General features: G+C 40.9%; 1 protein-coding gene and 1 pseudogene across 1 annotated transcript in view; one reads left to right on the top strand and one right to left on the bottom strand.

Annotated features, from left to right (window-relative positions):
- Positions 1-25,305, top strand: part of LOC127210140 (uncharacterized) — a 111,562-nt gene that overhangs the window by 43,607 nt on the left and 42,650 nt on the right. The window contains exon 3 of the mRNA XM_051169816.1: positions 22,801-22,912. Within this exon, the coding sequence (XP_051025773.1) occupies positions 22,801-22,912 (112 nt within the window). The remainder of the gene's footprint in view (positions 1-22,800; positions 22,913-25,305) is intronic.
- On the bottom strand, positions 5,757-6,178 carry LOC127210048 (40S ribosomal protein S15-like; annotated as a pseudogene).

Below are 25,305 nucleotides of genomic sequence, written 5' to 3'. Positions count from 1 at the left end.
TTTGCATTTATGTGTGGATTTCCAAAGTTCGTTTATAGTTATCTATTTGGAGCTCTGTTTTTATTTTTCTCTGACATAAGTCAGGTTCCTAATTTCCAGTAAGTATGAACAAGCAGTCTTAAGAGTAACTCTTAAGACTTGGTAAAATATTGTGTTCTCTGAACCACGTCTATCTTAGGGTTGTTATTGCTGTTCAAAACACCATGACTAAAGCAACTTGGCGAGGAAAGAGTTCATGTGGGTCATGCTTCTGCATCACTGTTCTTCATTGAAGAACGTCAGGATGAGAGCTCAAACAGGAGCTGATGCAGAGGTCATGGAGGGATGCTGCTTAATCTGCCTTCTTTTTCTTGATTCATTAATTTATTTCATCTCTTTACAGCCTGATTGAAGCCCCCTCCCTCTTCTCTTCCCAGCCCCATCCTCACACTTTCCTCCCTCCATTACCCCCACCCCTTGTCCTCAGAGAAGGGGAGGCCCCTCATGGGTACTAACCCACCCTGCCACTTCTACTCACAGAAGAACTGAGCATATCATCTCCTGAGGCCGGACAAGGCAGCCCAGCTAGGGCTGGCAGCAGAGTCAGTGACAGTCCCCACTCCCATTGTTAGGGGACCCACATCACCCTGCTGCACATCGGCTACATCTGTCTAGGGGGCCTAGGTCCAGCCCATGCATGGTCTCTAGTTGGTGGTTCAGTCTCTGTGAGCCCCCATGGGCCCAGGTTAGTTGACTCTGAAGGTCTTCTTGTGGTGTCCTTGACCCCTCCAGCTCCCTCAATCTTTCCTCCCACTATTCCGCAGACCTCCCCAAGCTTGGCCTATTGTTTGACTGTGGGTCTCTGCATCTGTTTCCATCAACTGCTAGATGAAGCCTCTCGGAAGACAGTCGTGCTAGGCTCCTGTCTGCAGTCATAGCAGAGAATAATTAGTAGTGTCAGCAGTTAGCTCTCTCCCATGAGGTGAGTCTCATGTTGGGCCAGTCATTGGTTTGTCATTTCCCCAGTCTCTGCTCCGTCTTTATCCCTACGTTTCTCATAGGCAGGACTAGAAGTCCCACTGGCCTGCAGGAGGTGGCTACTTCTGTAGGGTTAGATTTTTCAAAATGTATTTTATTTAAGATTCTTAAACATTTTTACCTCCCTTCTAACTCACCGAGCAGAAGTAGGGGAGAAAGAATGTTAATTGGAAAAGAGGGTTGTGGACCTGTTTAGACCTAGTTCCTTGGGCCAATTCCACTCTACATTGTCAGGACACCGGAAGTCCAGTATAATAGCAAACACCAAACAGCAGCACAAATCAGTAAGGGTGGCCTGATCCTTGCAGGATCATCACAAGTCAGTGGAAGTGGCCAGAATCAGCCAGAATATCAGAGAAGTTCCCTGGCTCTTTTCTCTCTAGGAAGTGAAGACCAGCAAAGCATTGTAATGCAAAAAGCATCCACTGTCTGTGGGGGTTCCATTGATATTCTTTCTAAATATCATGCACCCTCTCATGTGTCTGTTTTGAGCAAAACATCACATGTCCTCTCACAAGGCAGTTTCCAGAAAAATATCACATGACACAACTGAGTTTTTAAAGAAGCCAGAAGCTTCCACTTCGTACTTCCGACTCCATATCCCCTTGCTGCTAGGAGTCTCAGCTAAAGTCTTCACCATAGATTCCCTGGAGCTTTCCCCATCCCCGAGATGCTTCCTAACTGATTTTCCTTCTCTCTCCCAGTATTCCCCGGGGCCCTGCTTACCTGATTCCACCCCCACTCTACTCTTCCCCCACCTCTCCCACCCAATACCCTCCATCAATGTACTTCAGATGTCTATTTTCTTTCCTCTTCTGGTTGAGATTCAAGCATCTTCCCTTGGGCGTTGTTACTTGTGGATTGTAGCACGGCTATCCTGTACTTTATGGCTGATACCCACTTATAAGTTAGTACATACCATGCCAGTCTTTCTGGGCCTGAGCTACCTCACTCAGGATGATCTTTTGTATTCACAGCCATTTGTCTGCAAATTTCATGGTGCCATGTTTTCAACAGCTGAGTAGTATTCCATTGTGTTAACTGTACCACATTTTCTTCATCCATTTTTCGGTTGAAGGATTTCTAGGTTGTTTCCAGTTTCTGGCTGTTACAAATAAAGCTGCTATGAACGTAGTTGAACAAGTGTCCTTGTGGTATAGTGTAGCATCTTTTGAGTATATGCCCAGGAGTGGTATAGCTGAGTTTTGATGTGGTACTAGTCCCAGTTTTCTGAGAAACTGCCAGATTGATTTCCAAAGTGGCTATTGCAAGTTAGCACTCCCACCAGCAACAGAGGAGTGTTGCTCTTGCCCCACATCCTCACCAGCATATGCTGTCACTTGAGTTTTTGATTTTAGCCATACTGAGGGGTGTAAGATGGAATCCCAGAGTTGCTTTGATCTGCATTTCCATTGATGACTAAGGATGTTGAACATACCTTTAAATGCCTCTTGGCCATTCGAGAGTCCTCTGCTGAGAATTCTCTGTTTAGCTCAGCACCCCATTTTTAAAAATTGGGCGATTTAGTTTGTTAGTGTTTAGTTTCTTGAGCTCTTTGTAAATTTTGGAAATTAGCCTTCTGTCAAATGTAGGGTTGATGAAGAACTTTTTCCAGTTCTGTAGGCTGTCATTTTGTCCTATTGAAGGTATCCTTTGCCTTACAGAAGCGTTTCAGTTTCATGAGGTCCCATTTATTAATTGTTGATTGTGGAGCCTGAGCTGTTGGTGTTTTGTTCAGGAAGTTGTCTCCTGTGCCAATGAGATCAAGGCTCTTCCCCACTTTCTCTTCTAATAGATTTAGTGTATCTGGTTTTATGTTGAGGTCTTTGATTCACTTGGACTTGAGTTTTGGGCAGGGAGATAAGTTTGCATTTTCCTACATGCAGACATCCAGTTAGATCAGCACCATTTGTTGAAAATGCCTTTCCCCCCACTGTATAGTTTTGGCTTTTCTATCAAAAATCAAGTTTCCATAGGTTTGTGGGTTTATTTCTGTGTCTTTGATTTGATTCTATTGATCAGCCTGTTTTTAATGCTAGATATAAAAAAGTCTGTTTTTTTTATTAATTTATTCTTGTTACATCTCAATGTTTATCCCATCCCTTGTATCCTCCCATTCTTCCTTCCCCCCATTTTCCCATTATTCCCCTCCCCTATGACTGTTCCTAAGGGGGATTACCTCCCCCTATATATTCTCATAGGGTATCAAGTCTCTTCTTGGCTACCTGCTGTCCTTCCTCTGAGTGCCACCAGGTCCCCCCCCCTCCAGGGGACATGGTCAAATGTGAGGCACCATAGTACGTGAGAAAGTCATATCACACTCTCCACTCAACTGTGGAGAATATTCTGACCATTGGCTAGATCTGGGAAGGGGTTTAAAGTTTACCTCCTGTATTGTCCTTGGCTCGTGCCTTAGTTTGAGCGGGACCCCTGGGTCCAAATCTGCCTAAAGGCTAGGCTCACAACCATAAATATAAAAAGTCTGTTTTTAATTTTAATTGCTATGATGATAGTTAGCAATCAGGGATAGTGATACCTCCTGAAGTTCTTTTATTGTACAGGGTTGTTTTCACTATCCTTTTTTAAAATAAAAATTTGAGAATTATTCTATCAAGGTCTGTAAAGAATTGTGCTAGAATTTTGATGGGAATTGCATTTAAGCTGTAGATTGCTTTTGGGAAGATGGCCATTTTTACTGTGTTGATCCTACCAATCCATGAGCATGGGAGATCTTTCCATCTTCTGTGTCTTCTTCAATTTCTTTCCTCAAAGGCTTGAAGTTCTTGTCATATAGGACTTTAACTTGCTTGTTTAGAGTTACACCAAGATATTTTATATTATTTGTTGATGTTGTGAAGGGTATTGTTTCCTTAGTTTTTTTTTTATCTCTTATATAAAGGAGGGCTACTGATCTATTTTTTGTTTGTTTTGGTTTTGTTTTGTTTCTATTTTGAGTTAATTTTGAATCCACTCACTTTTCCAAAGGTGCTTATCAACTGTAGGAGTTTTCTGGTAGGATTTTGGAAGTCACTTGTGTGTATTATCATATCATCTGTGAATACCAATACATTGATTTCTTCCTTTCCAATTTGTATCCCCTTGATCTCATTTAGTTGTCTTATTGCTCTAGCTAAAACTTCAAATACTATATTGAAGAGATGAGGAGAAAGTGGGCAGCCTTGTCTTGTCCTTGATTTTAATGGAATTACTTTGAGTTTCTTTCCATTTAGTTTGATGTTGGCTATTGGCTTGTGGTATATTACCTTTAGTGTCTTTAGGTATTTGCCTTGTATTCCTGGTCTCTCCAAGGCTTTTAACATAAAGGAGTGCTGGAATTTATGGAAGGCCTTTTTTTTTTTTTTTAAGCATTTTATGAGTTTATCATTTTTCTTTCAGTTTGCTTATATGCTGATTACATTGATGTATTTTCTTTTTCTTTTCCTTTTTTTCTTTTGTTTTTTTTTTTTTTTTTTTTTTTTTTTTTTTTGAGACAGGGTCTCTCTGTGTAGTCTTGGCTGTCCTGGAGTTGCTTTGTAGTCCAGGCTGGCCTTGAACTCACAGACATCCACCTGCCTCTGCCTCCTGAGTGCTGGCATTAGAGGTGTGCGCCACCACTGCCAGCTAATGAATTTTCATATGTTCAAACATACCTATATCCATGGGATGAAGCTTACTTGATCATGGTGGATATTTTTGATGTGTTCTTGGATTCTGCTTGTGAGTATTTTATTGAATATTTTTATGTCAATATTCATGAGGGAATATTGGTGTGAATTTTTCTTTCTTGGTTGAATTTTTGTGTGATTTAGGTATCAAGGTGATTTTAGCTTCATAGGATGGGGTTGGTAATGTTTGTTTAGTTTCTATTTTGTGGAATAGTTTAAGGAGTATTGGTATTAGTTCTTCTTTGAAAGCCTGGTAGAATTCTGTGCTGAAATCATCTGGCACTGGGCAATTTTTTTTCTTTTTCTTTTTCTTTTTTTTTCTTTTTGGTTGGGAGACTTTTAATGGCTGTTTCTATTTCCTTAGTTGTTACAGGACTAGTTAGATTGTTAACCTGGTCTTGACTTAAGTTTAGTAAGTGGAATCTATCAAGAAAATCATCCATTTCATTTAGATTTTTCAAGTTTTGTGGAGTATAGGCTTTTGAAGTAAGACTTAATGTTTCTTTGGGTTTCCTTAATGTATGTTATTATGTCTTCCTTTTCAATTCTGATTTTGTTAATTTGGATTTTATCTATCAGCCTTTCAGTTAATTTAGATAAGGGTTTATCTATCTTGTTTATTTTCCATAAAACCAGCTTTTAGTTTTGTTGATTCTTTGTATTATTCTCTTGGTTTCTAATTTTTGATTTCAGCCTTGAGTTTGATTATTATTCTTTGGTGTATTTTGTTCTTTTTGTTCTAGAGATTTAGGTGTGCTTTTAAATTGCTAGTATGAGATCTCTCCTATTTCTTTATGAAGGCACTTAGTGCTATGAACTTTTCTTCCTAGCATTGCTTTCATTGTGTACCATAAGTTTGGGTATGTTATACATTTATTTTCATTGAATTCTAGAAAGTCTTTAATTTATTCTTTCTTTCTTTCTTTCTTTCTTTCTTTCTTTCTTTTTTCTTTCTTTTTTTTTTCTTTTTTTTTTTTTTTTTTTCTTTTTTTTTTTTTTCTTTTCTTTTTTTTTTTTTCTTTCTTTCTTTCTTTCTTTCTTTCTTTCTAACACTGAGTCGTTATTTGGCCACGGCTATTTGAGGAGAATGAAGTGGGAGAAGTGAGTGGCACTGATACTAGCCCGGCCCTGCTCACTGGCTTGTAGGTGCTGGAGAAGTTGCCTAGGTGGTGGCCGATCATCGCTGGCTTGATCTTCCCCTGTAGGAAGGTCTGGCCATTGTAGACACCTACCATGCTGCCTACCATCTTGGGCAGGATGATCATGTCCCTCAGGTGGGTCTTCACCACCTCTGGCTTCTCTATGGGTGTAGCTTCCTTTTTAGCCGTTCTCAAGTGCTTGAGAAGTGAGTGCTGCTTCCATCACAGGCCACAGTTCAGGCGCTGCCTCTGGTGGGCGCTGTACCTGCTTGTAGGACATGCCCAGCAGTTGGTCCAGGTCCACGCCATACAGGTGAACTTGTTGAAGGTCCACTTCTTTTACTCCACTTCAGCCATCCCGGTGGCTCCTCGGAAAAGGGAGTGTTGGCTGTGTCTTAATTGCTTTACTTCTTTTTTTTAATTGCTTTATTTCTTGTCTGAGCCAGTAGTTATCAAGGGGAGAGTTATTTGTTTCCAGGAGTTTGTAGACTTTTTGCTGTTGTTGAAGCACAGCTTTAATCCATGGTGATCTGATAAGATACACGGAGTTATTTCAATTCTTTTTTTTGTAGCTGTTGAGGCTTGCTTATTGACCAACTCTGTGATCAATTTTGGAAAAGGTTCCATGTGGTGCTGAGAAGAAGATATATTCTTTTGTGTTTGGATAGAATGTTCTATAGATATGCTAGGATCATGTGGTTCATAATGTTGGTTAGTTTCATTACTTCTGTTTAGTTTCTGTCTATCAAGTAGTTGTTCATTGGTGAGAGAGGGGTGTTGAATTTTTCTAGTCTTATTGTATGGGGATTGATATATGATTTAGACTTTAGTAATGTCTCTTTTATGAATATGGGTACTCTTGCATTTGGAGCATATATTTTAAGAATTGAGATGTCATCTTGATGGATTTTTCCTTTGATGAATATGAAGTGTCCTTCTTCATCTCTTTTGATTAATTTTGGTTGGTATTCTGTTTTATTAGATATCAGAATGCCTACTCCAGCTTGCTTCTTAGGTCTGTTTGCTTGGAAAACCTTTATCTCTCCCTTAACTCTGAGATGTCTATCTTTGTTGCTCAGGTGAATTTCTTGTCTGCAGAAGAGTGATGCGTCCTGTTTTCACAGCCGTTCTTTTAGCCTGTGTCTTTTTATTGGGTAATTGAGTCCATCAATGTTTAGTGATATTAATGAACAATAATTACTAAATCTTGATTTTTTTGGTGTGTGTGTGTGTGTGTGTGTGTGTGTGTGTGTGTGTGTTTCTCTTCTTTTTGTTTTGCTGGTGTGGAGTTATTTATTTCCTGGGTTTTCCTGGGTTTAGTTAACCTCCGTGGGATAGACTTTTTCTTCTAGTGTCTTCTGTAGGGTTGGATTTGTGGATACATATAGTTTAAATTTGGTTTTGTCTTAGAATATCTTGCTTTCTCCAACTATGGTGATTAAAATGTTTTCTAGGTATAGTACTTTGGGCTGGCATCTGGGATCTCTTAGTGTTTGTAAGATATCTGTCCAGACCCTTTTGGCTTTTAGAGTCTCTGTTGAGACGTCAGGTATAATTCTGGTAGGTTTGCCTTTATATATTACTTGACCTTTTTCCTTGTTGTTTTCAATATTCTTTCTTTGTTATGTACATTTAGTGTTTTGATTTTATGTGGTGGGAGGATTTCCTTTTCTGTTCCAATCTATTTGATGTTCTATAAGCTTCTTGTATGTTTGTAGGTATCTCTTTCTTTAGGTTGGGGAAATTTTTTTCTATGATTTTGTTGAAAATATTTTCTGTGCCTTGGAGCTGGGAGCCTTGTTCTTCTATTTATATTATTCTTAGGCTTGGTCTTTTCATAGTGTCCCAGATTTCATGGATGTTTTGTGGTTTTAGGCCTCCTGGAAGGGAGACAGAGCTGTGGGCCTGACAGTAGACCTTAGGAGACAGAGTGCAGCCCACCTCTGCTGGCTGTGCCACAGGAGGAGCAGGAAGGCAGGGAATTGGCAAAGAGGGGTCTAAGGGACTGTTCCCCTGCAGGCCTTCTAGGGAAGGTGGGTGGATTGAGGTCATGGGACATAGTGTAGCTCACCTCTGCTGGCTCTGCCTAGGTGGATCCAACAGGAAAGGGTGTGGTCATAATTTGCATTCCTATAGAGCTTAGGACCACCAGCCTAAGGATGACAACTCCTCTTCCCCACCCCACCCCCCACCCCATTATCAGCTGGGCCCTCACCCATTGATCAGGAATTAACAAAATGCCCCCAGGCTTTCTCACAAACTGATCTTATGGAGACATTTTCTTAAATTGTAAGTTCCCTCCTCTTGGATGACTTTTGCTTGTGTCAAGTTGACATAAAACTAGCAAGCACAGCATCTTCAGTAAAACATGATTCATGTTTTTTAACCTAAGCCTGGGAAGTATAATTTATCACATTGTGTGCTTCTATAAATGCACAGGTAAACCAGTAAACCTTTAATCTTCAGAAGATCTGTGAAGATGGTGGAGCTGTGGGGTGAGGGTGGAGTTAGCTGTATATACTTTATGAAAGTGGTGAATCATTTTTTTCTCTAGTGGTCTGTGACTAAGAGCAGAGGCAGTTTGCATTTGTATTTTGTTCTTTAGTTTTATATACTGTTGGTTGGAAATTCACTGAAAGGATGACTTGTCTTAGGTAGCAAAGACGCTTCGCTAAGTGTTGTTACACCTGTTCCGTTGAATGGTCTCAAAGCGATTTTATATCTGACTATTATTTCTGTTTTTATTTATTTATTTTTGCTAACAACACAGATTTAAAGGTGTTGCTAAAAGTGATGAACAACTTTAAGATAGAATAAGTAAGAAATGCTAATTTATCCATACATGCCCCCGGGTACTTTGTGGTTATAGCTTGTCCTGTAGAGGTGGATGGGGCTTAAAGGTTCCACGCGTCACCAGCCCTGTGTCATCAGCAGTGCTGCTTCCCTTAGAACATTTTGAGCCTTCGGGTTTATAACACACGTAGCTCCAGAATGAATAGGTGTCACTCAGAAGCAGCTTCAGGCATTTGGTCACTGTGTGGATCCTCCAGTTCCATTCCTCATAGGTGGGTGCAGTGGACCCAGGTAGTCAGCATCCTGTGTGTGTCCGCAGCACCCCACATCGTGTGTGAGCAGTGATGGAGGCAATGCTCCGGAATGCTTCGCCCTTGTGCTCCCTTCTCAAGTGTGAGTCACAAGCACAATTCTTGGTTTTGAGGGTGAGGTTGACATCTTCTTAGAGCCTCAGAGAACAACAGCATGACATTCCTGAAGCGGTGACTGGTCAAATAGAACCTCCTTGAAAGATCATCTACTTAAGAAAGTTATATTTTATTGGAAATCCATGTTGGCAGTGTTGTAAGGAAGTGAAATAAGCCAGGCGTACGTAGAAAAAATAAATATTGTGCGTTCTCACTTGTATGCGGAACCTACAGCAATTGAGCTAATGGAAGTACGCATCAGAATGGGAATTCAGAGACGGGCAGGGTGAGAACGGAGGCACGATGGCCAAGGGCGCAAAGTCTTGTATGGAGTAGGTTTTTTTGTGGGAGGTATTCATGTAAGTAGAATATTGCATAGCCTGGTAAATATGGTCAGTAACAATATAGTCAACATTTCCAAACTCAAGAGAGTAAATTTTAGATATTCTTACCAGAAAATGATAAACGTTTGAGGTGATAAATACATTAAGTGGGAAACTATGGGAATTTTCTGGATGGGGTGAAAAAGTGGAGAAAGTGATTGTGGGAAGAGTTGGAGGGTTGTATATATCTTTAAAACACACTGACTAAAACTCTCAAAGAACTAACAAAAATATTATTAATTTTTAGAAAAACACATTTCAGAAAGCATTTATTTTTTAACAAGCATTTTGCTTCTTAGAAATTAAATCCTTGTAGCTTATAGTGAATAGCTATTTTTTTCCTGAGCATTTATTACAAGTGGTAGTTTGTGTCTTTGTAAGCTAAAGTCATACAGTGGGAGGGAACTGCTTGATGTTGTAGGTAGTTGCTCTCCCAAAGCCCTTTATATAGTGAAGAGCTTTGGAAGCCAAGATTCAAGTCTTTTTGTCTTGCTTGCCTGCAGTCTTTTTACTTTTTTGACTGGCCTTTAGGACTTAACCTGAAGCTGGTACACTAAGAGCGTGTTACTGAATACCAGGCAATTAGTACATCTTGCCTGTGCTGGTTAGTTTTTTGTTTTGTTTTTTTGTTTTGTTTTTGTTTTTTTTTTGTTTTTTTTTTTTTTTGTCAACATGACATAAGCCAGGCAGGAGGGAGCCTCATTTGGGTAAGCACAGATTGGCTTGGAGACAAGTCTGTGAGGACTTTCTCTTTACTGATGCAGCCTATTGCCGGTGATGGCACCTCTGGGCGCGTGGTCTTGAGTTATATAAAAATCGATGAGGAGCAAGCCAGTAAGGAGTGTTCCTCTGTGATCCGAGCCGTACTTCCTGTTTCTAGACTCCTGCCTTGAGATCTTGCCTGCCTAACTTCCCTTCATGATGGATTATTAGATGTAAGAAAAAATAAACTCTTTTTTATTAAATATTTTTTTATTTTTTACATATGCATTTATAATATTACACATATGTACATTAAACTACCTACAGCAAGAAGAACCATGACACAATCAGGAACTATGTAAATGTTACATTCTTAGTGTTTTGGCTGTTTGTATATGGGAGCCTTGAAGAAAACATCTTTCCTATCTTGGTGCATCTAAAATTCTGAATATCTATCACATCCTGCCATTATTAACTTAAAACATCTATCTAGACCTAAAAACATCTTAGCCCCTAAACAACTAAGCTTAATTGTAAAACTAAACTATTTGGCCTTCAAACCCATCAGCGACTTGCGAAGGAAGAAAATTGATTACCTGATTATACTGGGTGTGCAGGTTAGTAGTTTTCCAAATGAGAAGGTGACAGAGACAGTTTGCTACCTGAGCAGTCACCCAAAACTCTCTATAATGTTGGAACATCATCTTCAGCCTTCTGGCCCAATATATCTGACAGACATATTTGTGAGGCAGGAACTATTGAGGACTTGCTTACCCTGTCTTGGCAGAGTTTATCCGTCTATTCTGCTTGCATCCAAACTTGCCCTTTTTTAGGCAGAATTCTGTCTGTGGTAGAAACGAGAATGTTTTGTCCAGTGCCTTGTTTGCCACATTTGAAGCCATCTCCATAAAGAGGTTCTTTGATGCTCATCATCCTCCTTGAGGTAGGCTGGGTGTTGCCAGGAGTTAACCTGTCTCATTGTCAATGAGTCTTTAACATAATAAAAAACATCTTTAAATGCCATATTCTGCACGTCTCTGAGGTTTTTGAAGACCTTATTTAACTTTTACCTTATCTTTCTATAGAATCATATCTCTCTGTTACACCTAGCATATATATTCTTGTCATAAAAGTAGACTAGTAATTGATATGACCATGATTTGATCAGCTAATAATCAACTTGTATAACTTACTTAGCCTAAACAGCTTGCAAAAGCACTTTCAAAGTATTGAAGTAAACCTTGTATTATAATTGAGTTGTATGGTACAATACCGCATATTAGAGTAGAAATATATACAATATATGTGAGGAACAATCTCAAATTTGAATTCTACACCACTGTATCTGAAAGTAAACCTATTTTGCATCTATATACAAAATTCAATACCAGTAAATAACCTTGTGAGCAACAATTAAGGCATTAAGTTGAGGGGTAGATTCACTAATCTACTTTTTGTCCTATCCTCCCTATATATTTCTATATTCCTCCTTCTTTCTTTTCAACCCGTATCTCCTAACCAAAGAATGAAAAAATAAAGGAAAAGAGAGATATCCCTGAGTCCAACCTTGTTTTCTTTCTAAATAAGACCAATAATAACTTATAACCAACTCCCGTTGAAAGCAACCGAAAACCTACCCAACCCCCTTAAGGGAAATGGGGCATTGTTCTTTTAAGGTTTCTTCTGGATGATTTGGATGAATAATACCTTTGTAGGGGCCCAAATAAAATTAGGGAAAATGGTTAAACAAGCTAGGAATAGCACTTGTGATCCAGTTTCTAAATGTTGAGAAATTCCAGGTTTTAAGTCCTGTGTGGGACAGTCTGAAAAGCCTGAATTGGGATTGGGAGCTTTCTTCGAAGCTGTCCTGGGAGCTGTCTTCTTCTGATGAGGAACAGCAACTGAAGCATTTGCTGCTGGAACATGAAGGATGCAGGGTGTCCACATCCAGCATGCTGAGCGGAATGAATCCTGTCAGGTCTGATCCAGCGACAGTGTCCGGTTCTTTTGTTCTGAAAGTATATACTATCCCACAAGCACTATACAGTCCTAAAATTATAAATGTATAAAATGTGTGTGATGCATAGAACAATTAAGGCTGGTTCTCTGGTCTTTGTATGAGCAGAAAAAAGACATCTATAAATCTTCATTCATGTCATACGAAGAATGGCATCTAATAATACTTCACAGGGCTTCTGTAGCTAACAAGAAGCATTGTCTATATGCCTAGACATTCATGTCTCAGCCAGTCTCAGAGCTATTCCCAAGTAATGGGAATACTGCTTGTTCTGCAGTTTGAATCCTTAACATTGTGTATTTATGACTTTTAAGGTATCAGAGATACACAGACCCAGAGCTTGAGGAAGGCAAAAATTGTCAGTTTGTGCAGGCAAAAAGAAGAAAGAAAGAAAGAACGAAAGAAAGAAAAGAAAGGTGAAATAGAGACTTGACGCGCTGAGCCTGTTCATTTGTTGTGGGAAAAGGCTCACCCATTTGTCATGACTAATTGTAAAATGGTGAGAAAGGCGGAGGAGGGGATATTGTGAGCTAATAGTATTGGTTGTTAATTTTCTTTTAAGCCTTTTCTTTGAAGCTCCATAGCTCTCTAGATTCTTGTTCTCTTAGTGATGGAGCTGAGCGGGAAGCTTGATCCTCGGTGTCCGAATTTCCTTTATAGAAAGCTGTGCTATAGGTGAATGCTTAGCATCTTATCTTCCTAGCTCTCAACATTCTACACCACACTGCCAATAAACAGATACCCAGATGGATGAATAAATACAAACAAAGCAAGCAGGCCTTACCATCGGCAAAAGCTCCAGTGTCTTGTAGTTTAGAATTCTATCTAAGGTGTCAGATCCTTGCAGGAGGAACATAAGCTTCCCACTTGGTTAGAAGACAACTGAGATGGGCCCAGGCTAAGGGTGTCAGTGCAAGATGTGTTTAGGCCTGTGACAGGCTGGCTTTCATACTGTTTCTACAGCTTTCCATGCTTCTTGAAAGCTAGCGTGACGCTGCGCTGTGCTCTGGAGCCCCCAGCTTCCTACACCCTCATTGGCTCACAGGCTCTGACTTTCACCTCCCTCGGGCAGCAGCAGATTGTCCATTTGCCCTGGTCCAGGAAATGGGCATAGTGAATAGAGCACAGCTGGTAGGAAGATGAAAATGAACCTCTAGGGACTTTAAAACGGGGCCTGGATTCAGTTTTTGTCTCTTTTGCTCCCACTGTTAAAAGCAGCCAGCCAGCCAAGCTAGCAGAGGGGCTGCGTGAGGGGCATGACTCTCGTTTTTCTCCATCTGATGCTATGTTTCCTCCATTTTTTTTCCATTATCCTTTTATTTTGATGTTCATCTCTTAACTCTTAGAAATGCAAGATTTAGCCTTTCAGTTACTCCATTTTTCTGCCGGATGCTTTTAGCTTCTCTCAGAGAGGCTTTGTGTCCTGAGTTGATGCTGTTATTGACTTTTGGATGATGCAGATGGCCTGTCCAGGGAATTGGGAATAGTTGTAGGGAATAGGTGGGGTATCTCCTTCTTGCCAGGTGCTAGTATTTTGTTCTTTGTTTTTGTTTTTGTTTTTGTTTTTTTTGTTTACATGGAGGTACATGTCAGGTATATTTTTCGGAGAAAATGTGCATGAATCTCCTTGTTTATTTCCAAGACAGCTGAAAGAATGGCTAGTTTGTGTATGTTTTTAAGCAGTCGACATTTTAAGATGGCAGCAGGAAGTTTTAATGAAAGGGGAAGAGCATCATATTATATTCGGATACACTGCACTAACATGGACAGTGTAGGATAGCAAATTCCGTGTTAGTCTTGTGATCATTTCATTAATAACTCATTGGTTCTTGGAGTCAGCAGCAATGTGTTTACAGAAAACAAATGTTTCTGTTTACAAAGTCAAAGCACAAAGCATAAGCACGTAGACAGGCCAGTGTGCATTTGGACTCATGTTTCTGTTCCAGCAGTAGTTTTCTGCAGCTGGTGTAACAAGCATAGCTTAAAACAACACAAATTTGTTTTCTTACAGCTCTGGAGGCCACAAGGAGTACTGGGCCCTCAGTGTGCCAGCTTGGCAGTGGTTCCTTTGGGGACTCCAGAAGATAGTGTTTCCTTGCATTACAGATGCATTGCTTTGCTCTGGACCACTTCCTTTACTTCAAAGCCAAGGACGTTAGCATCTTTTCCTTGAGTCTGCTTTGCTGTTCTTTGTATCTATCTCTCTCCACTTCCCCAGGACACCTGTGATTGCACTTAAGGCCCGCTTGAATAACATAGGAAGGTCCTAGACTAGTTTACTTGTGTCTTTACTCTTCTGCATGAGTTTACCACATGACTCTGCTTCCCTTTCTCTGGACTGAGTATGGACAGAATTTGTTCTTTGCTTCTACAGACTTTTGTTCATTCTAACCCTAACCCTTAGATTATTTACTTAAAAGGAGTCACAGCCCTTTCATACTTATGGATTTGTAATTTATTTATTTATTTATTTATTTTTGGATTTGTAATTTATATATACATATATGCCTACATACATACACACACATACACGTGTATATGTGTGTATGTGTTTGTGTGTATAAATAGACATTCCCTTTTGTACTTCTAATGATTTTAAAAGACAGACATAGATGGGTCTGTATATTATGCCATCATACCTTCAAATGATCAAGTGATCTCTCTCTCTCTCTCTCTCTCTCTTCCTACCATCTCCCCATTTTTGCTCTTTTTTTTTTTCTTTTTTTGCTGGATGCCTCTGCCCCTAATGAATCCTCCAAACCTAGTGTATAAACAGAAATCAGCTGTTGCGGCTGGAGAGGTGCCAAGAGCTTCACGGAGTAAGGATCTTCCCCGCTTGGCTTTCCTGAGTCAGTCTCTCAGCCTTGCTGGTTGCAGGTAGAATTGAATGACCCACTTCATCCGGCTTCTGATCTCCTCTCACCCTCATCGCTCTCTGCAGACTGATATAAGGATGCAGCCTCTCCTCCTTATTCCTTTCCTAGGTAAAGGGAAACAGTTGGGACTGTCACCTTGTTAAACTAAGGAAAAACACCAGGTCAACAGAACAGAAGTTCTGGCCTGGGTGCAGGCCTAACATTTCAGTGAAGCCCAGGTGTTCACTTTGGCCAAGGACCCACCCCTGGGAGGGTGAGGTCAGCTTAGGCCAGGCTAAAGAGATAGATGGGATAATTAAACCTTTTCTTTTTTCTTTTCTCATTTCTTTTTTCTTTTTTCGAGACAGGGTTTCTCTGTGTAGCATTGGCTATCTCAGACTCACCTTGTAGACCAGGCTGGCTTCGAACTCATAGAGATCCTCTTTCCTGTGCCTCCTGAGTGCTGGGATTACAGAGGTTGCACCACCTTGCACATGCCCCGGGCATTAGACCATTTCTTACTCCTTCCAAAATATTTTTCTTTAGTGCAGTAGGTCTACCCAAGTATATACTATGCAGAAAAATGTAATTTTCTCTTTCCTTCATTGTGCTTTCCAGCCATGCTTTCCTTAACACGTTGGACTCCCTCCCCAGCATTTTAAGCTTCCCTTTTCTTTCTCCAAATGCCCCCCATCCCCACCATTTGGTTGCTTCTTGACCATGTGTCTGGCCCCCATGCTGGCCTAAGTGCACAGTTTTCCCCATCGCCCCCCCTCCTTCCTCTGTGCTGCGTCTATAATGTCCAGTTGGCATGCCCTGGGTTGTCTCTTTCAAACTCTAATAAAATTGTCCTTGAGCTTCCATTTGAGTTCATTCTTAAATTCTCTTATTAACGAGATTAAGAACCCCAGGAGGGGACCTTGACTTTCCATGTGTCCACCGTGGACACCATCTCTTTGGCCTCTGGTTTCTTTTCAGATTTTTCCAATGTGTTTGTCAGATGTTACCCTATCACAGATGGCGTGGCTTATGCAGCAGAAATGAATTGTCTTGTTGTTCTAGACATCAGCATTGTCACTGCTGAACTCCCTTTCCTGGCTTCAGATGGCACTTTCTCCTTTTGTCTTGATGTGGTCTTTACTTTGTCTATCTCTCTGTGTCCCTAATTTTGTTTTCTTAGGAGGTCACCGGCCACCCTAGATTAGGACCTATTCTGGTGACCTTATTGTAATGACCCCCAAATACAGTTGTGTTTGAAATATGGGGCTTAGGGGTTCAGCATGCACCTAACCACGCTCCTGCAGTATCAGTCCCGAGCTTTAGGTCCCTGTCTGCGTGTGGTTGGTGTGTGCACAATGCCCAGTTTCAAGGGACTCGGCTTGTGCTGCCTAGTGGGAACAGATGGGATTAAACAGGATCAAATGTGAAATGTGAATGTTGGAATTAAGTGCTGGCTTTAAGTGAGCTGTGAAATATTATTTTTATAGTCTTCAATTTAGCTTTTAATGTTTTCTGGCCCAAAGCACTATGTAATACTCAACTGACTGGCTCTCAGATCTTCTAGCCATCATATTGAAGTTGCGATAATTAGGAAAATACAGTGTCTGGTGCCTGCCTCAAGCCCCGTCTCATTCTTTCTCTCTTACTCCTGTGGCCCCAATCTTTCTTGCCCACTTCACTGAAAATGACTTTTACTTCTAAATTTTTCTGCCCTGTCTTCTTTTTTTTTTTTCCTCCTAGTTTTGTAGCCAGACAGAAGTCCTTTTGCATCAGGGACATTTGCATGTGTGCGTGCGTGTGCGTGTGTGTGCACGCGCGTGTGCGTGTGTGTGTGCGTGTGTGTGCATGTGTGTAAACGTGGTTATTATAATAATAACATTGTGAGTTGAAGAATGTAAGTGTGTAGAAGATGTTATGAGTGAGGCTGAGCTTTTATCTGTGCCACCCTTCCCTACACTGACAAACTTATGCCTGTCTGCGCAGCATATGTGCTGGCAGTCTCATCACTGTAACCTTATTACAGAGAAAAGAACTGTGCATTGCTCCTTAGTGAAGAATCATTGTGCTTCAGAATTAGAGGGAACCTCAAACAAAACTTGATTTGGTATCTCTTACTGAAAATGGATTAGGCCAGGGGTATTTAAATTTTGATGGAAGTTTTAGTATGGAAGCATTTGTGTATAGATAATGAAAAACCTTATGTTTCATAAGCACTATATATACATAGCCTGAGAGAAATTTTCTGTAATATTTTTATTGCACCTTTATTTTAACTATGTCCTGCAACATGAGGTGGAGTGTGGAATTTTCTTAATTGTGGTGTCTTGTCAGTGCCTGAAAAATTTCAGATTTCAAAATAAAGATGTTCATTGTAATAGGGGCTTTTTGCTTGTGTAGCCTTTCTTCCTCCCTCCCTCCCTCCCTCCCTCTCTCCCTCCCTCCCTCTCTTCTTCCCTCCTTCTCTCCCTCCTTCCCTTCCTTCCTTTCTTTCTTCAGATACTGGCTCACTGGGTAGATCAGGTTGACCTTGAACTGTCCACTTTCCCACCTTAGCCTCCTGAGTGCCAAGTTCAGAGGCATGTGTCACCACCATGCCAGCTGCGCGGCTTCTGTAGTGTGTGTATACAGCAGGGAACCTTAAGTTTAGACGTTTATGTAAAACTGAGGAGAACCAGATGCTAGAAGAGATGGATTTTAGTCCCGATCACCTAACTCAAGATACAAGTCCTTTATTTCCTGATATTTTTGGCGTCCGAGATTGAGCCTCGGCCCCCCATGCTTGCTAAACATGCACTCCTGCTGCTGAGCTTATCCCCAGCATGTATCCTGTATCCTTAGTGAAGAGAGTTCTGCTCCTAAAGTGATGGCGATAAGGCGAAAAGGAGTACACTTTATTCAAGTAGCAATACAGATGGGGAAACATATTCCTGAAACATGCATGTCTTTAATCAAGCTGATTATTTCAAATGCAGTTCTTCAATGGCCGGTGGCTACTGTAGTGATAGGTGAAGGTTTAAATGCTCTAGCATGGGAAGAGCGGTGTCAGCAGGGCTCACAGGCTCAAGACAATGAATGTAAGGAGAATGAGTTTACCTCACGTTGTTAAGGTAGAGGGATATCAGTACTTTGATTCGAGCCTGCATGTAGGGGCCCGCACAATTGTTAAGATATGGAGTGCTTTGTTAAATTGAGGCACTTTCATGAGTGTTATTCCTGGATAGAGCAGTCCTTACAGATCCTTTCCTTCTGTGAGAATCTGAGCATGCTCGGAACATGGCTTCACGCTCAGCTGTAGAGCCTGCTGGTCTAGGTACTTGAGATGTCTGTTGAACCTCAGACCTGCACAGGCCAGCTGATTAGGGCGTACAATAAAGTACGGAACACACACCAACCGGGAGCTGTGGTGTAGACAGTGCGATGGTAGGACCATCAGCATCTCCTGGGGTACTGGTAGAAAGTGCACGTTTTCAGTCCCTGCACTAACAGGGTCTGAAACTCTTGGGTGCAGCACAGCAACATGTGTTCTAGTACGTGCTACGCATTATGCTAACTCTTGCAGATGTTTGAGACCTCCCTTCTATCCGTGTGTTTTACACACTTTTGATCGTGACATGTGGAGAAGCACACTTTAAATCATGACCCCTGTATACTCACTGTGCTGTGTGGTTTTTACTGTCAACTTGAAACAACCAAGAGTTACCTGGGAAGAGGGAGGAACCCCAATTGAAAGAATTTTCTGGTCAGGGCTGGAGAGATGGCTCAGAGTGGCTGTTCTTCCAGAGGATCCAGGTTCAGTTCCCAGTGCCCATACAGTGGCTACAACCATGTGCATCTCCAGTTCCAGGGCATTATATGCAGTCTCTGGCCTCTGATGGGCTCCAGATATGCAAATGGTACCCGGACATACATGCAGGAAAATAGCATTGATGGTGGTGGTGATAATGGTGGTGATGATGATGGTGGTGATGTCATGATAGTAATCTAATTGCGTGGTTAGATGGACCTTTGACTGTGCTGATGAGAGATTGTCTTGACTGCAGATTAATGTGAAAGGCCCAGCCCCCACCATCTGTAGCTAGGCAGGCCGGTTCAGTATGAACACTAGCTGAGTTTGAGCCAGTGAGCACGTCAGTAAGCCGTGTTCCTCCATGATTTCTGCCTCAGTTCCTGCCCCGAGGCCTCCTAATTATGCCTATGATCTGGAAATGGAAGCTGAAGTAAATCCTTTCCTCCCCCAGGACGCTTTTGGGCGAAGTAACCAGGACACTCACTCACAACTATACATTTTCCCAAATCCCCACCCAGAGATGCACAGACAGAGGCACCTGACTTAAAGGTTAAAAAAAAACAAAAACAAACAAACAAACAAACAAAAACCCAGTATTTAAGTGTCATTTTAGAGGTTTAAAAAATTTTTTAAAAAAGCTTTTGTTCATGTGTATGAGTAATTGCCTGCACATATGTATGTACACCATGTGTGTGCCTGGTGCCCTTGGAGGTCAGAGGGATGTGTTGAGTCCCCTGGAACTGAAGTTCAGGATGGCTGTAAGCCATCACGTGGGTGCTGTGGGAACCAAACTTGTGTCCTCTGCAAGAGGAACAAGATCCGTGTTTGATTACATCTGTGGACTCACAACCTGCGGGTAGAGAGGGCCAACTATATATTGGCTACCAAAGTATTAGACTTACTGTATTGAGAGTAACTATTCTATTAATAATGTCGACTTTATTGATAGTACCTATATTTTAAAGCAGGGATGAGTTTATATTTTTAAAAAAATCTGCTCTTAAGTTTTCATGTTAGGGATAAATTTATAGCTCCTAGTAGTACTATGACTTGCTGGCTTTATTCATATTGTTTAAAATATTGCCAAATTTCATCCTAAGTGAGAAGAAGGATGTATTTTTCCTGAGTGTGGACTTCCAGAAATCTTAACGATTAGGCTCTCCAGAGACCTAAAGTTAAAGATTGTTGCTCACGTGGACTTTTCTTTAGAATAGACTTCAAGCTCTAATTGCAACTCTAAGCCAAAAAGATTATCTTTCCTGGAACTGCTGAACGTCCTTCCTACATCACGTCCTTGATGTCTGCCAGCACTGCACTGATGAGCTTCCTCTTTACAGAATACTTCTGTGGCACGCTAAGTGGCTTTGGAGGTTACCTGGCTGCCAAGTCCAAGCTGTTGACAATGGCTGCCTCTCATCTCTTCCTATCTCCCTGCCTATGCCCAGATGCGCAAGCCTGACTCCTGTATGTCATCCTCAGAGGCATGTGTTCTGGATTTTGACTGCATGGTATTAAATCGGGAATACATACTTTTTTAGCTGTACCACCTTGGACACATTAGTTACCCGTTCATTGATTCCTTTCCTCATCTATGAGAAGAGAAGATAGCTCTCCTCGGTTTATGGGATTGCTCTGTGCACTGGACGATGCTTGCCAGAGAAAAGTGGTTATTAAATATAATCCATTCCAATTGTCCTTGATCTATTCTTTTCTCTAATTTTTAAAAAATTTGGCCAACCAGAAAATTATAGACCGCTTCTACATAAAGATTGAAATTAACCCACTTTTGCATACTTCTTTTGCCACGAGCTGTAGTCTCTTTCTTAGACTGTCCTCTGGGTGATAATCCTATGGCCTTTTAAAACGTAAATGCATAATCTTTATAAAATGTAAATAAATAAAAATTGTGGCAAAAGCTTTTTGTTGGCTTTCTTTCCAGCTCTGATTAAAATGCGGTCACGTTTGTTTGGTCATTGCTTCTTAGAGCCCTGCTCCTGTCTCTTAGTCTCTGAGCTGCCCACTTACATGTTCTTCTGCACGGCTTGGCCAGTTCTCAGTATAACCAGAGGCTGGTCGTTTTCCAATGGCTGTCTCTGTGCACAGCCCCACATTCCTGTACTTCCCGGCTTCCTGTCCTTCTCATTTCTGCAAGTACTACTTCTTTAGAGAGCCAGGCATAAACATTTTACCCAAATTAGGTCACCTTCTTTGGGAATCCCTGGGGAAGTTCCTCTTTTATTAGCCAGGAGCTCTTTGAATACACAGACGATCACTATTTTCTCCTATATTTGTTAAACACGTTACACAAAGGAGAATTTCCAGAGATGAATTTTGCACATTAAGAAAATTAAACGATTGTAGAGGTATTTTAAGGAATGCTGTCTCAACATCCTGCGAGTTAACTTTCTTATAATGGTATGGAAGAGCAAGGTGATGGGCGAGAGTGACAGGCGCATCACCACATGCTGAACCTGTCTGTAGTAGGGCGATGGAACCGTGATGGGCCCTTTTCTCACTGGCTGTCAATTCTGCTTCAAAGGCAGTGAGTTTTAGGGTACCCTTATTTCAGGCAATTACTTGGTTGTTAATAGAACCCTAATGTCAGTGTCCCGCAGAATGGAGGGTCAGTTGTGGGTCCCACATGAGGGTAGCTGTTTCATAGTCAAGACAGAGAGCAGTGTAGATAATACCCACGTGGTGGATGTTTTTATTTACAATACAGGCAAGAGGTTGCCTCCCTGATGGGCACAGATCAGATTTCACCTATTACTTAGTTCTAGGCCAGGAATAGGCCTAGAAATAGGAACCACTCAAATTTTGACAGTTGCCTAAAGCAGTCAGGAGGGAGGCCTTAGTAGTTTACAGTTGTCATGTGAACCAATTTTACCTCTGTAATTTTTATTTAAATAGCAGCTTTTTTTTTTTTTTTGCATTACAGGGGATGCTGGACAGATGCTCAGCTATAAGGCAGATTGTATCAATGGAAGTGCTGGCCGTTGTGTATGCCTTGTCTAGCTGAATGCTGTTTCTGATACACAGACGTGGTAATTTCGGGAGAAAGACTACTTTCTTCCTGGTGTTGTTCAACAGAACGCATAGAGAGAAATATTTTAAATTTTGCCCCGGGTGATGTTGATCATGCAGAAAGTAACATTAAGCTTTTTGTTAGCTAAAAAAAGTAACATAAACTTACCGTGTGTTTACGCATGTAGGGGCCTGTTCATGTGGGTGCATATATGTTGAGTGTGCATGTGAAAGCCACAGGTTAACGGTGGTTGGTGTCTTACCTGAGGAGCGGATCACTTTGTTTGGAACAGGGTCTCATTGATCTGGAGCTCACCGAGTAGGCCAGGCCGGCCAGGCTCCCCTCCCAGGCTGGGATTACAAGCTCATGCCTCCCATGTCTGCTTCCTCTTGTTTCTTTTAACGTAAATCTAGATGTTGGACTCAGGTTTTCTTGCTTACCTGGCAAGCACCTTACTAGCCGAGCTTTACCCAGCCACGGAAACTTTTTAAAGCAGTTTATCGTAACCCCGCCCCACAGGCACGGCAGGCTCTTTGTATGTTTTTTTCTTCCCTCATGGTTATCACATGTATACTGTTTTTTTGGCTGAGCCTCACTCCTGAAATCATGAATCTTGATTGTATTCTGATGATTTTTTTGTTGTTGTTTCATTTTGAGTGATTGGATAGCGGTGGTCAAGCGTCTACGTCACGATGGTCTGGTCATTCCCTGCTCGAGTAAATTGTCTTGTTATCATTTGTGGTGCTGTATTTTGCTTGTTTGCTTAATTGGCCACATGTTTATTTAAAATGCAGAGCGAGTAAAAAGACTGTAGTGATACACTTTTTCATGTTTTTTAATGAAACATTTTTTTCCATATACATTCATATCATTACACGTGTATACAATAAACCATGACACAATCAGGAATTATATAAATGTTTCACTTTTTAGTGGTTTGGCTACTTGTATTTGCCAGGTAGCTTAGTTATGCTGTGTTTGTAACGGTGACTTCGGTTCTCACTTCGCAGGCAGAGCCGTTTGTTTGGGGTAACAAGGCATCATCAGCACATTCCCAGAGTGTTGCCAAGGCAAAGTACGAATTTTTATTTGGGAAGTCAGAAGAGAAGACTCCAGATCCTGGTAAGTGTCCTCAACATTGTCTTCCAGGTAAAAGAAGTGTGGCCCTTCTGATTTCTGAGTAGCCGTACTTACTACATCACTTCCTGTGCACCCTTGAGGAGCCGGTGGCCACGTGTCTACAGAGCGATCTTCCCAAGACTAGAATTGGGTGCGGTCCCTGCAGCTTGTGCTCAGGAACTCCAACGCATGTTCTTCAATACTTAAGATTGCAGGAATGACCTAATTCTCCCTAAGCCTTTATTTTCCACGTTTACCGTGCTTCCGTATACCTACACTTTATTTTTACCTACCATCATATGCTATGGAGAGGCACAAATTCCACAAATTTTTCAGATGATGCAGTCTTAAGAGAGCAAAACAAACAAAACAACAACAGCAAAAACCTGTTGGTCCAATTTAGCTGTCACATTTTAGGATTAGAAACAACACTCTTCAAAAGAGCTTAGAACAAATAGAATTAATATCAATAATCCTATTAACTAAATTACTTCACACGTCAATACTATGCTGTGTACCTGGAATATGGTGTCTTATTTGATCCTCGGGGAAATCCAACCCTTGGGATCTGTTTTACATATGTAAGTAATTTGACCCAGTGTGGTTGGGATTTGGTTGAAAACAAAACAAGTAATTCTGTGTTCCAGATTGGCATGTTAGTTGAGATTATATAACAGTTTAAGAGTCCCAAGAAGCCAATGCATGCATATTCACTTAATTTGTTTAGTCTTAAACTGAACATTCATATTTCAACATTTAGAAATGTTTATATACAGTACAAAGTAGTGAAATTACTTGAAATATCTTTTTTTTTGTTATAGTTTCTAAATTTATAATCGTCTTAAGGCAGTTTGGAAATCCTTGGCTGCTCTTAACTTTGCATGCCACCTTGTGGTTTTCTGGTTTTACTCTTTTACTCTGAGGAAGCACAATTTTTACTCAATTATGTAAACAATGTGCAATATTCTCTGTGTCAATAGTGGGTGGAGCTATTGACAAGAATGTGCATCTGCTGGGCCTCTTACTACAGGTGTGTGAGATATGTAAAAAGCAGTTAAGATAAACTTTGGTACCACCTGGCCACTTTATTCCTTGATATTTATCCAAGAGAAATCCTAGTTTATACCTGCTTTTACAGGGATATTTGTAACCTGCCCTTGTGTACTGTCTGAGAAACCAAGCACAGTAGAGCTTGTGCATTTTAGAGCTAAAAGCATGACAGAAATGAAGAAATGAATAAACAAGGGGTAGGGAGGCTCAGTGTGGTACTTTTCCAAACTGAGATGTGTTTGGTTTGTGCACCAGAGCCTGGTCTCATTTCATGGTCTCCTGTGGGCCATGCTTACCAAGGACCACCATGGCAAAGTGAACAGGAGCAGATGAAAAAACATCCCTATTATAAGCAAAGTTTTCTCCCTTTGGTAGTTTACCTCTCATACCGTTTATACTTTCTTGTTCCACATCTGAGGGTGCACCCGTTTGCTCAGTGTTCAATTAATAGATGAATATTTGGCACCACACATTGGTCCAAGTGTCAAAGACAGTTGCATTTTCTATTTTCTGTATTTATTTATTTATTGACCAAAAAGGTTTTGGGTGGGGCAGTGTTTTATTATACACGCCAGGATTGCTTCTGACTTACTGTCTCCTTGCCTCATCCGCCCTGGTTTTGGGATTCCAGATGTGTTCCATCATATGTAATAGGATAATTTTGGACCTTAACTAAATGAAAATCCTCATCTATCAAACTGCCTAATAGAAAGATTGTTCTGGTTTATATTTGTATTGCCAAATTTAATTGGGAAAGGACTGATTTACCTGTAGTCTGTTAGATGTATACATTTATATTTTTGTAAAAAATAATGCTTTCTTAAGTATAATGTTAATTTTAGGCTTTTAGTTCTAAAACAATGTGTATGCATGTCTAAGAAATGGAGTCTTGACTAAATAATATAAGAAGAGACAGGGCTGGGAGTGGGAAATGAAGAGACCAGGAGTGTGAGCTCCTCTCTTTCCAATGTCTTAGGGCTTTAGCCCGTTTCTCACACTTGCTATGGCGCCCTTTCTCTTCACCCTCAGCCCAGGTTCCATATTCCTGGCAGTGAGTTTGGGCCATTGCTTCTATGTTTTGTTCTTCGTCCTGTATTTAAGTTTGCTATTATAAATATTGCTGGCAGTTACCTCAAAGTTTTACTATTTTCTAATTCTCTAATGAAAAACGAAGACGAAATGCTTATATAGTCTATCTAAAGTAGATGTATATGGTGTGTGTGTGCGTGTGCGCGCCCACGTGTGTGTGTGTGTGTGTGTGTGTGTGTGTGTGTGTGTGTGTGTGTGTGTGTTCTTTTGCCTGCGTCTCTAAGTATCAGTGAGTCTAAGGTCACTTCTCATGGTGA

The sequence above is a fragment of the Acomys russatus genome, chromosome 27 (assembly GCF_903995435.1).
Source record: "Acomys russatus chromosome 27, mAcoRus1.1, whole genome shotgun sequence".
NCBI classification, from domain to species: domain Eukaryota; kingdom Metazoa; phylum Chordata; class Mammalia; order Rodentia; family Muridae; genus Acomys; species Acomys russatus.
Note: the sequence above shows the minus strand (reverse complement) of the source record. Positions and strands in the feature narration are given on the sequence as shown.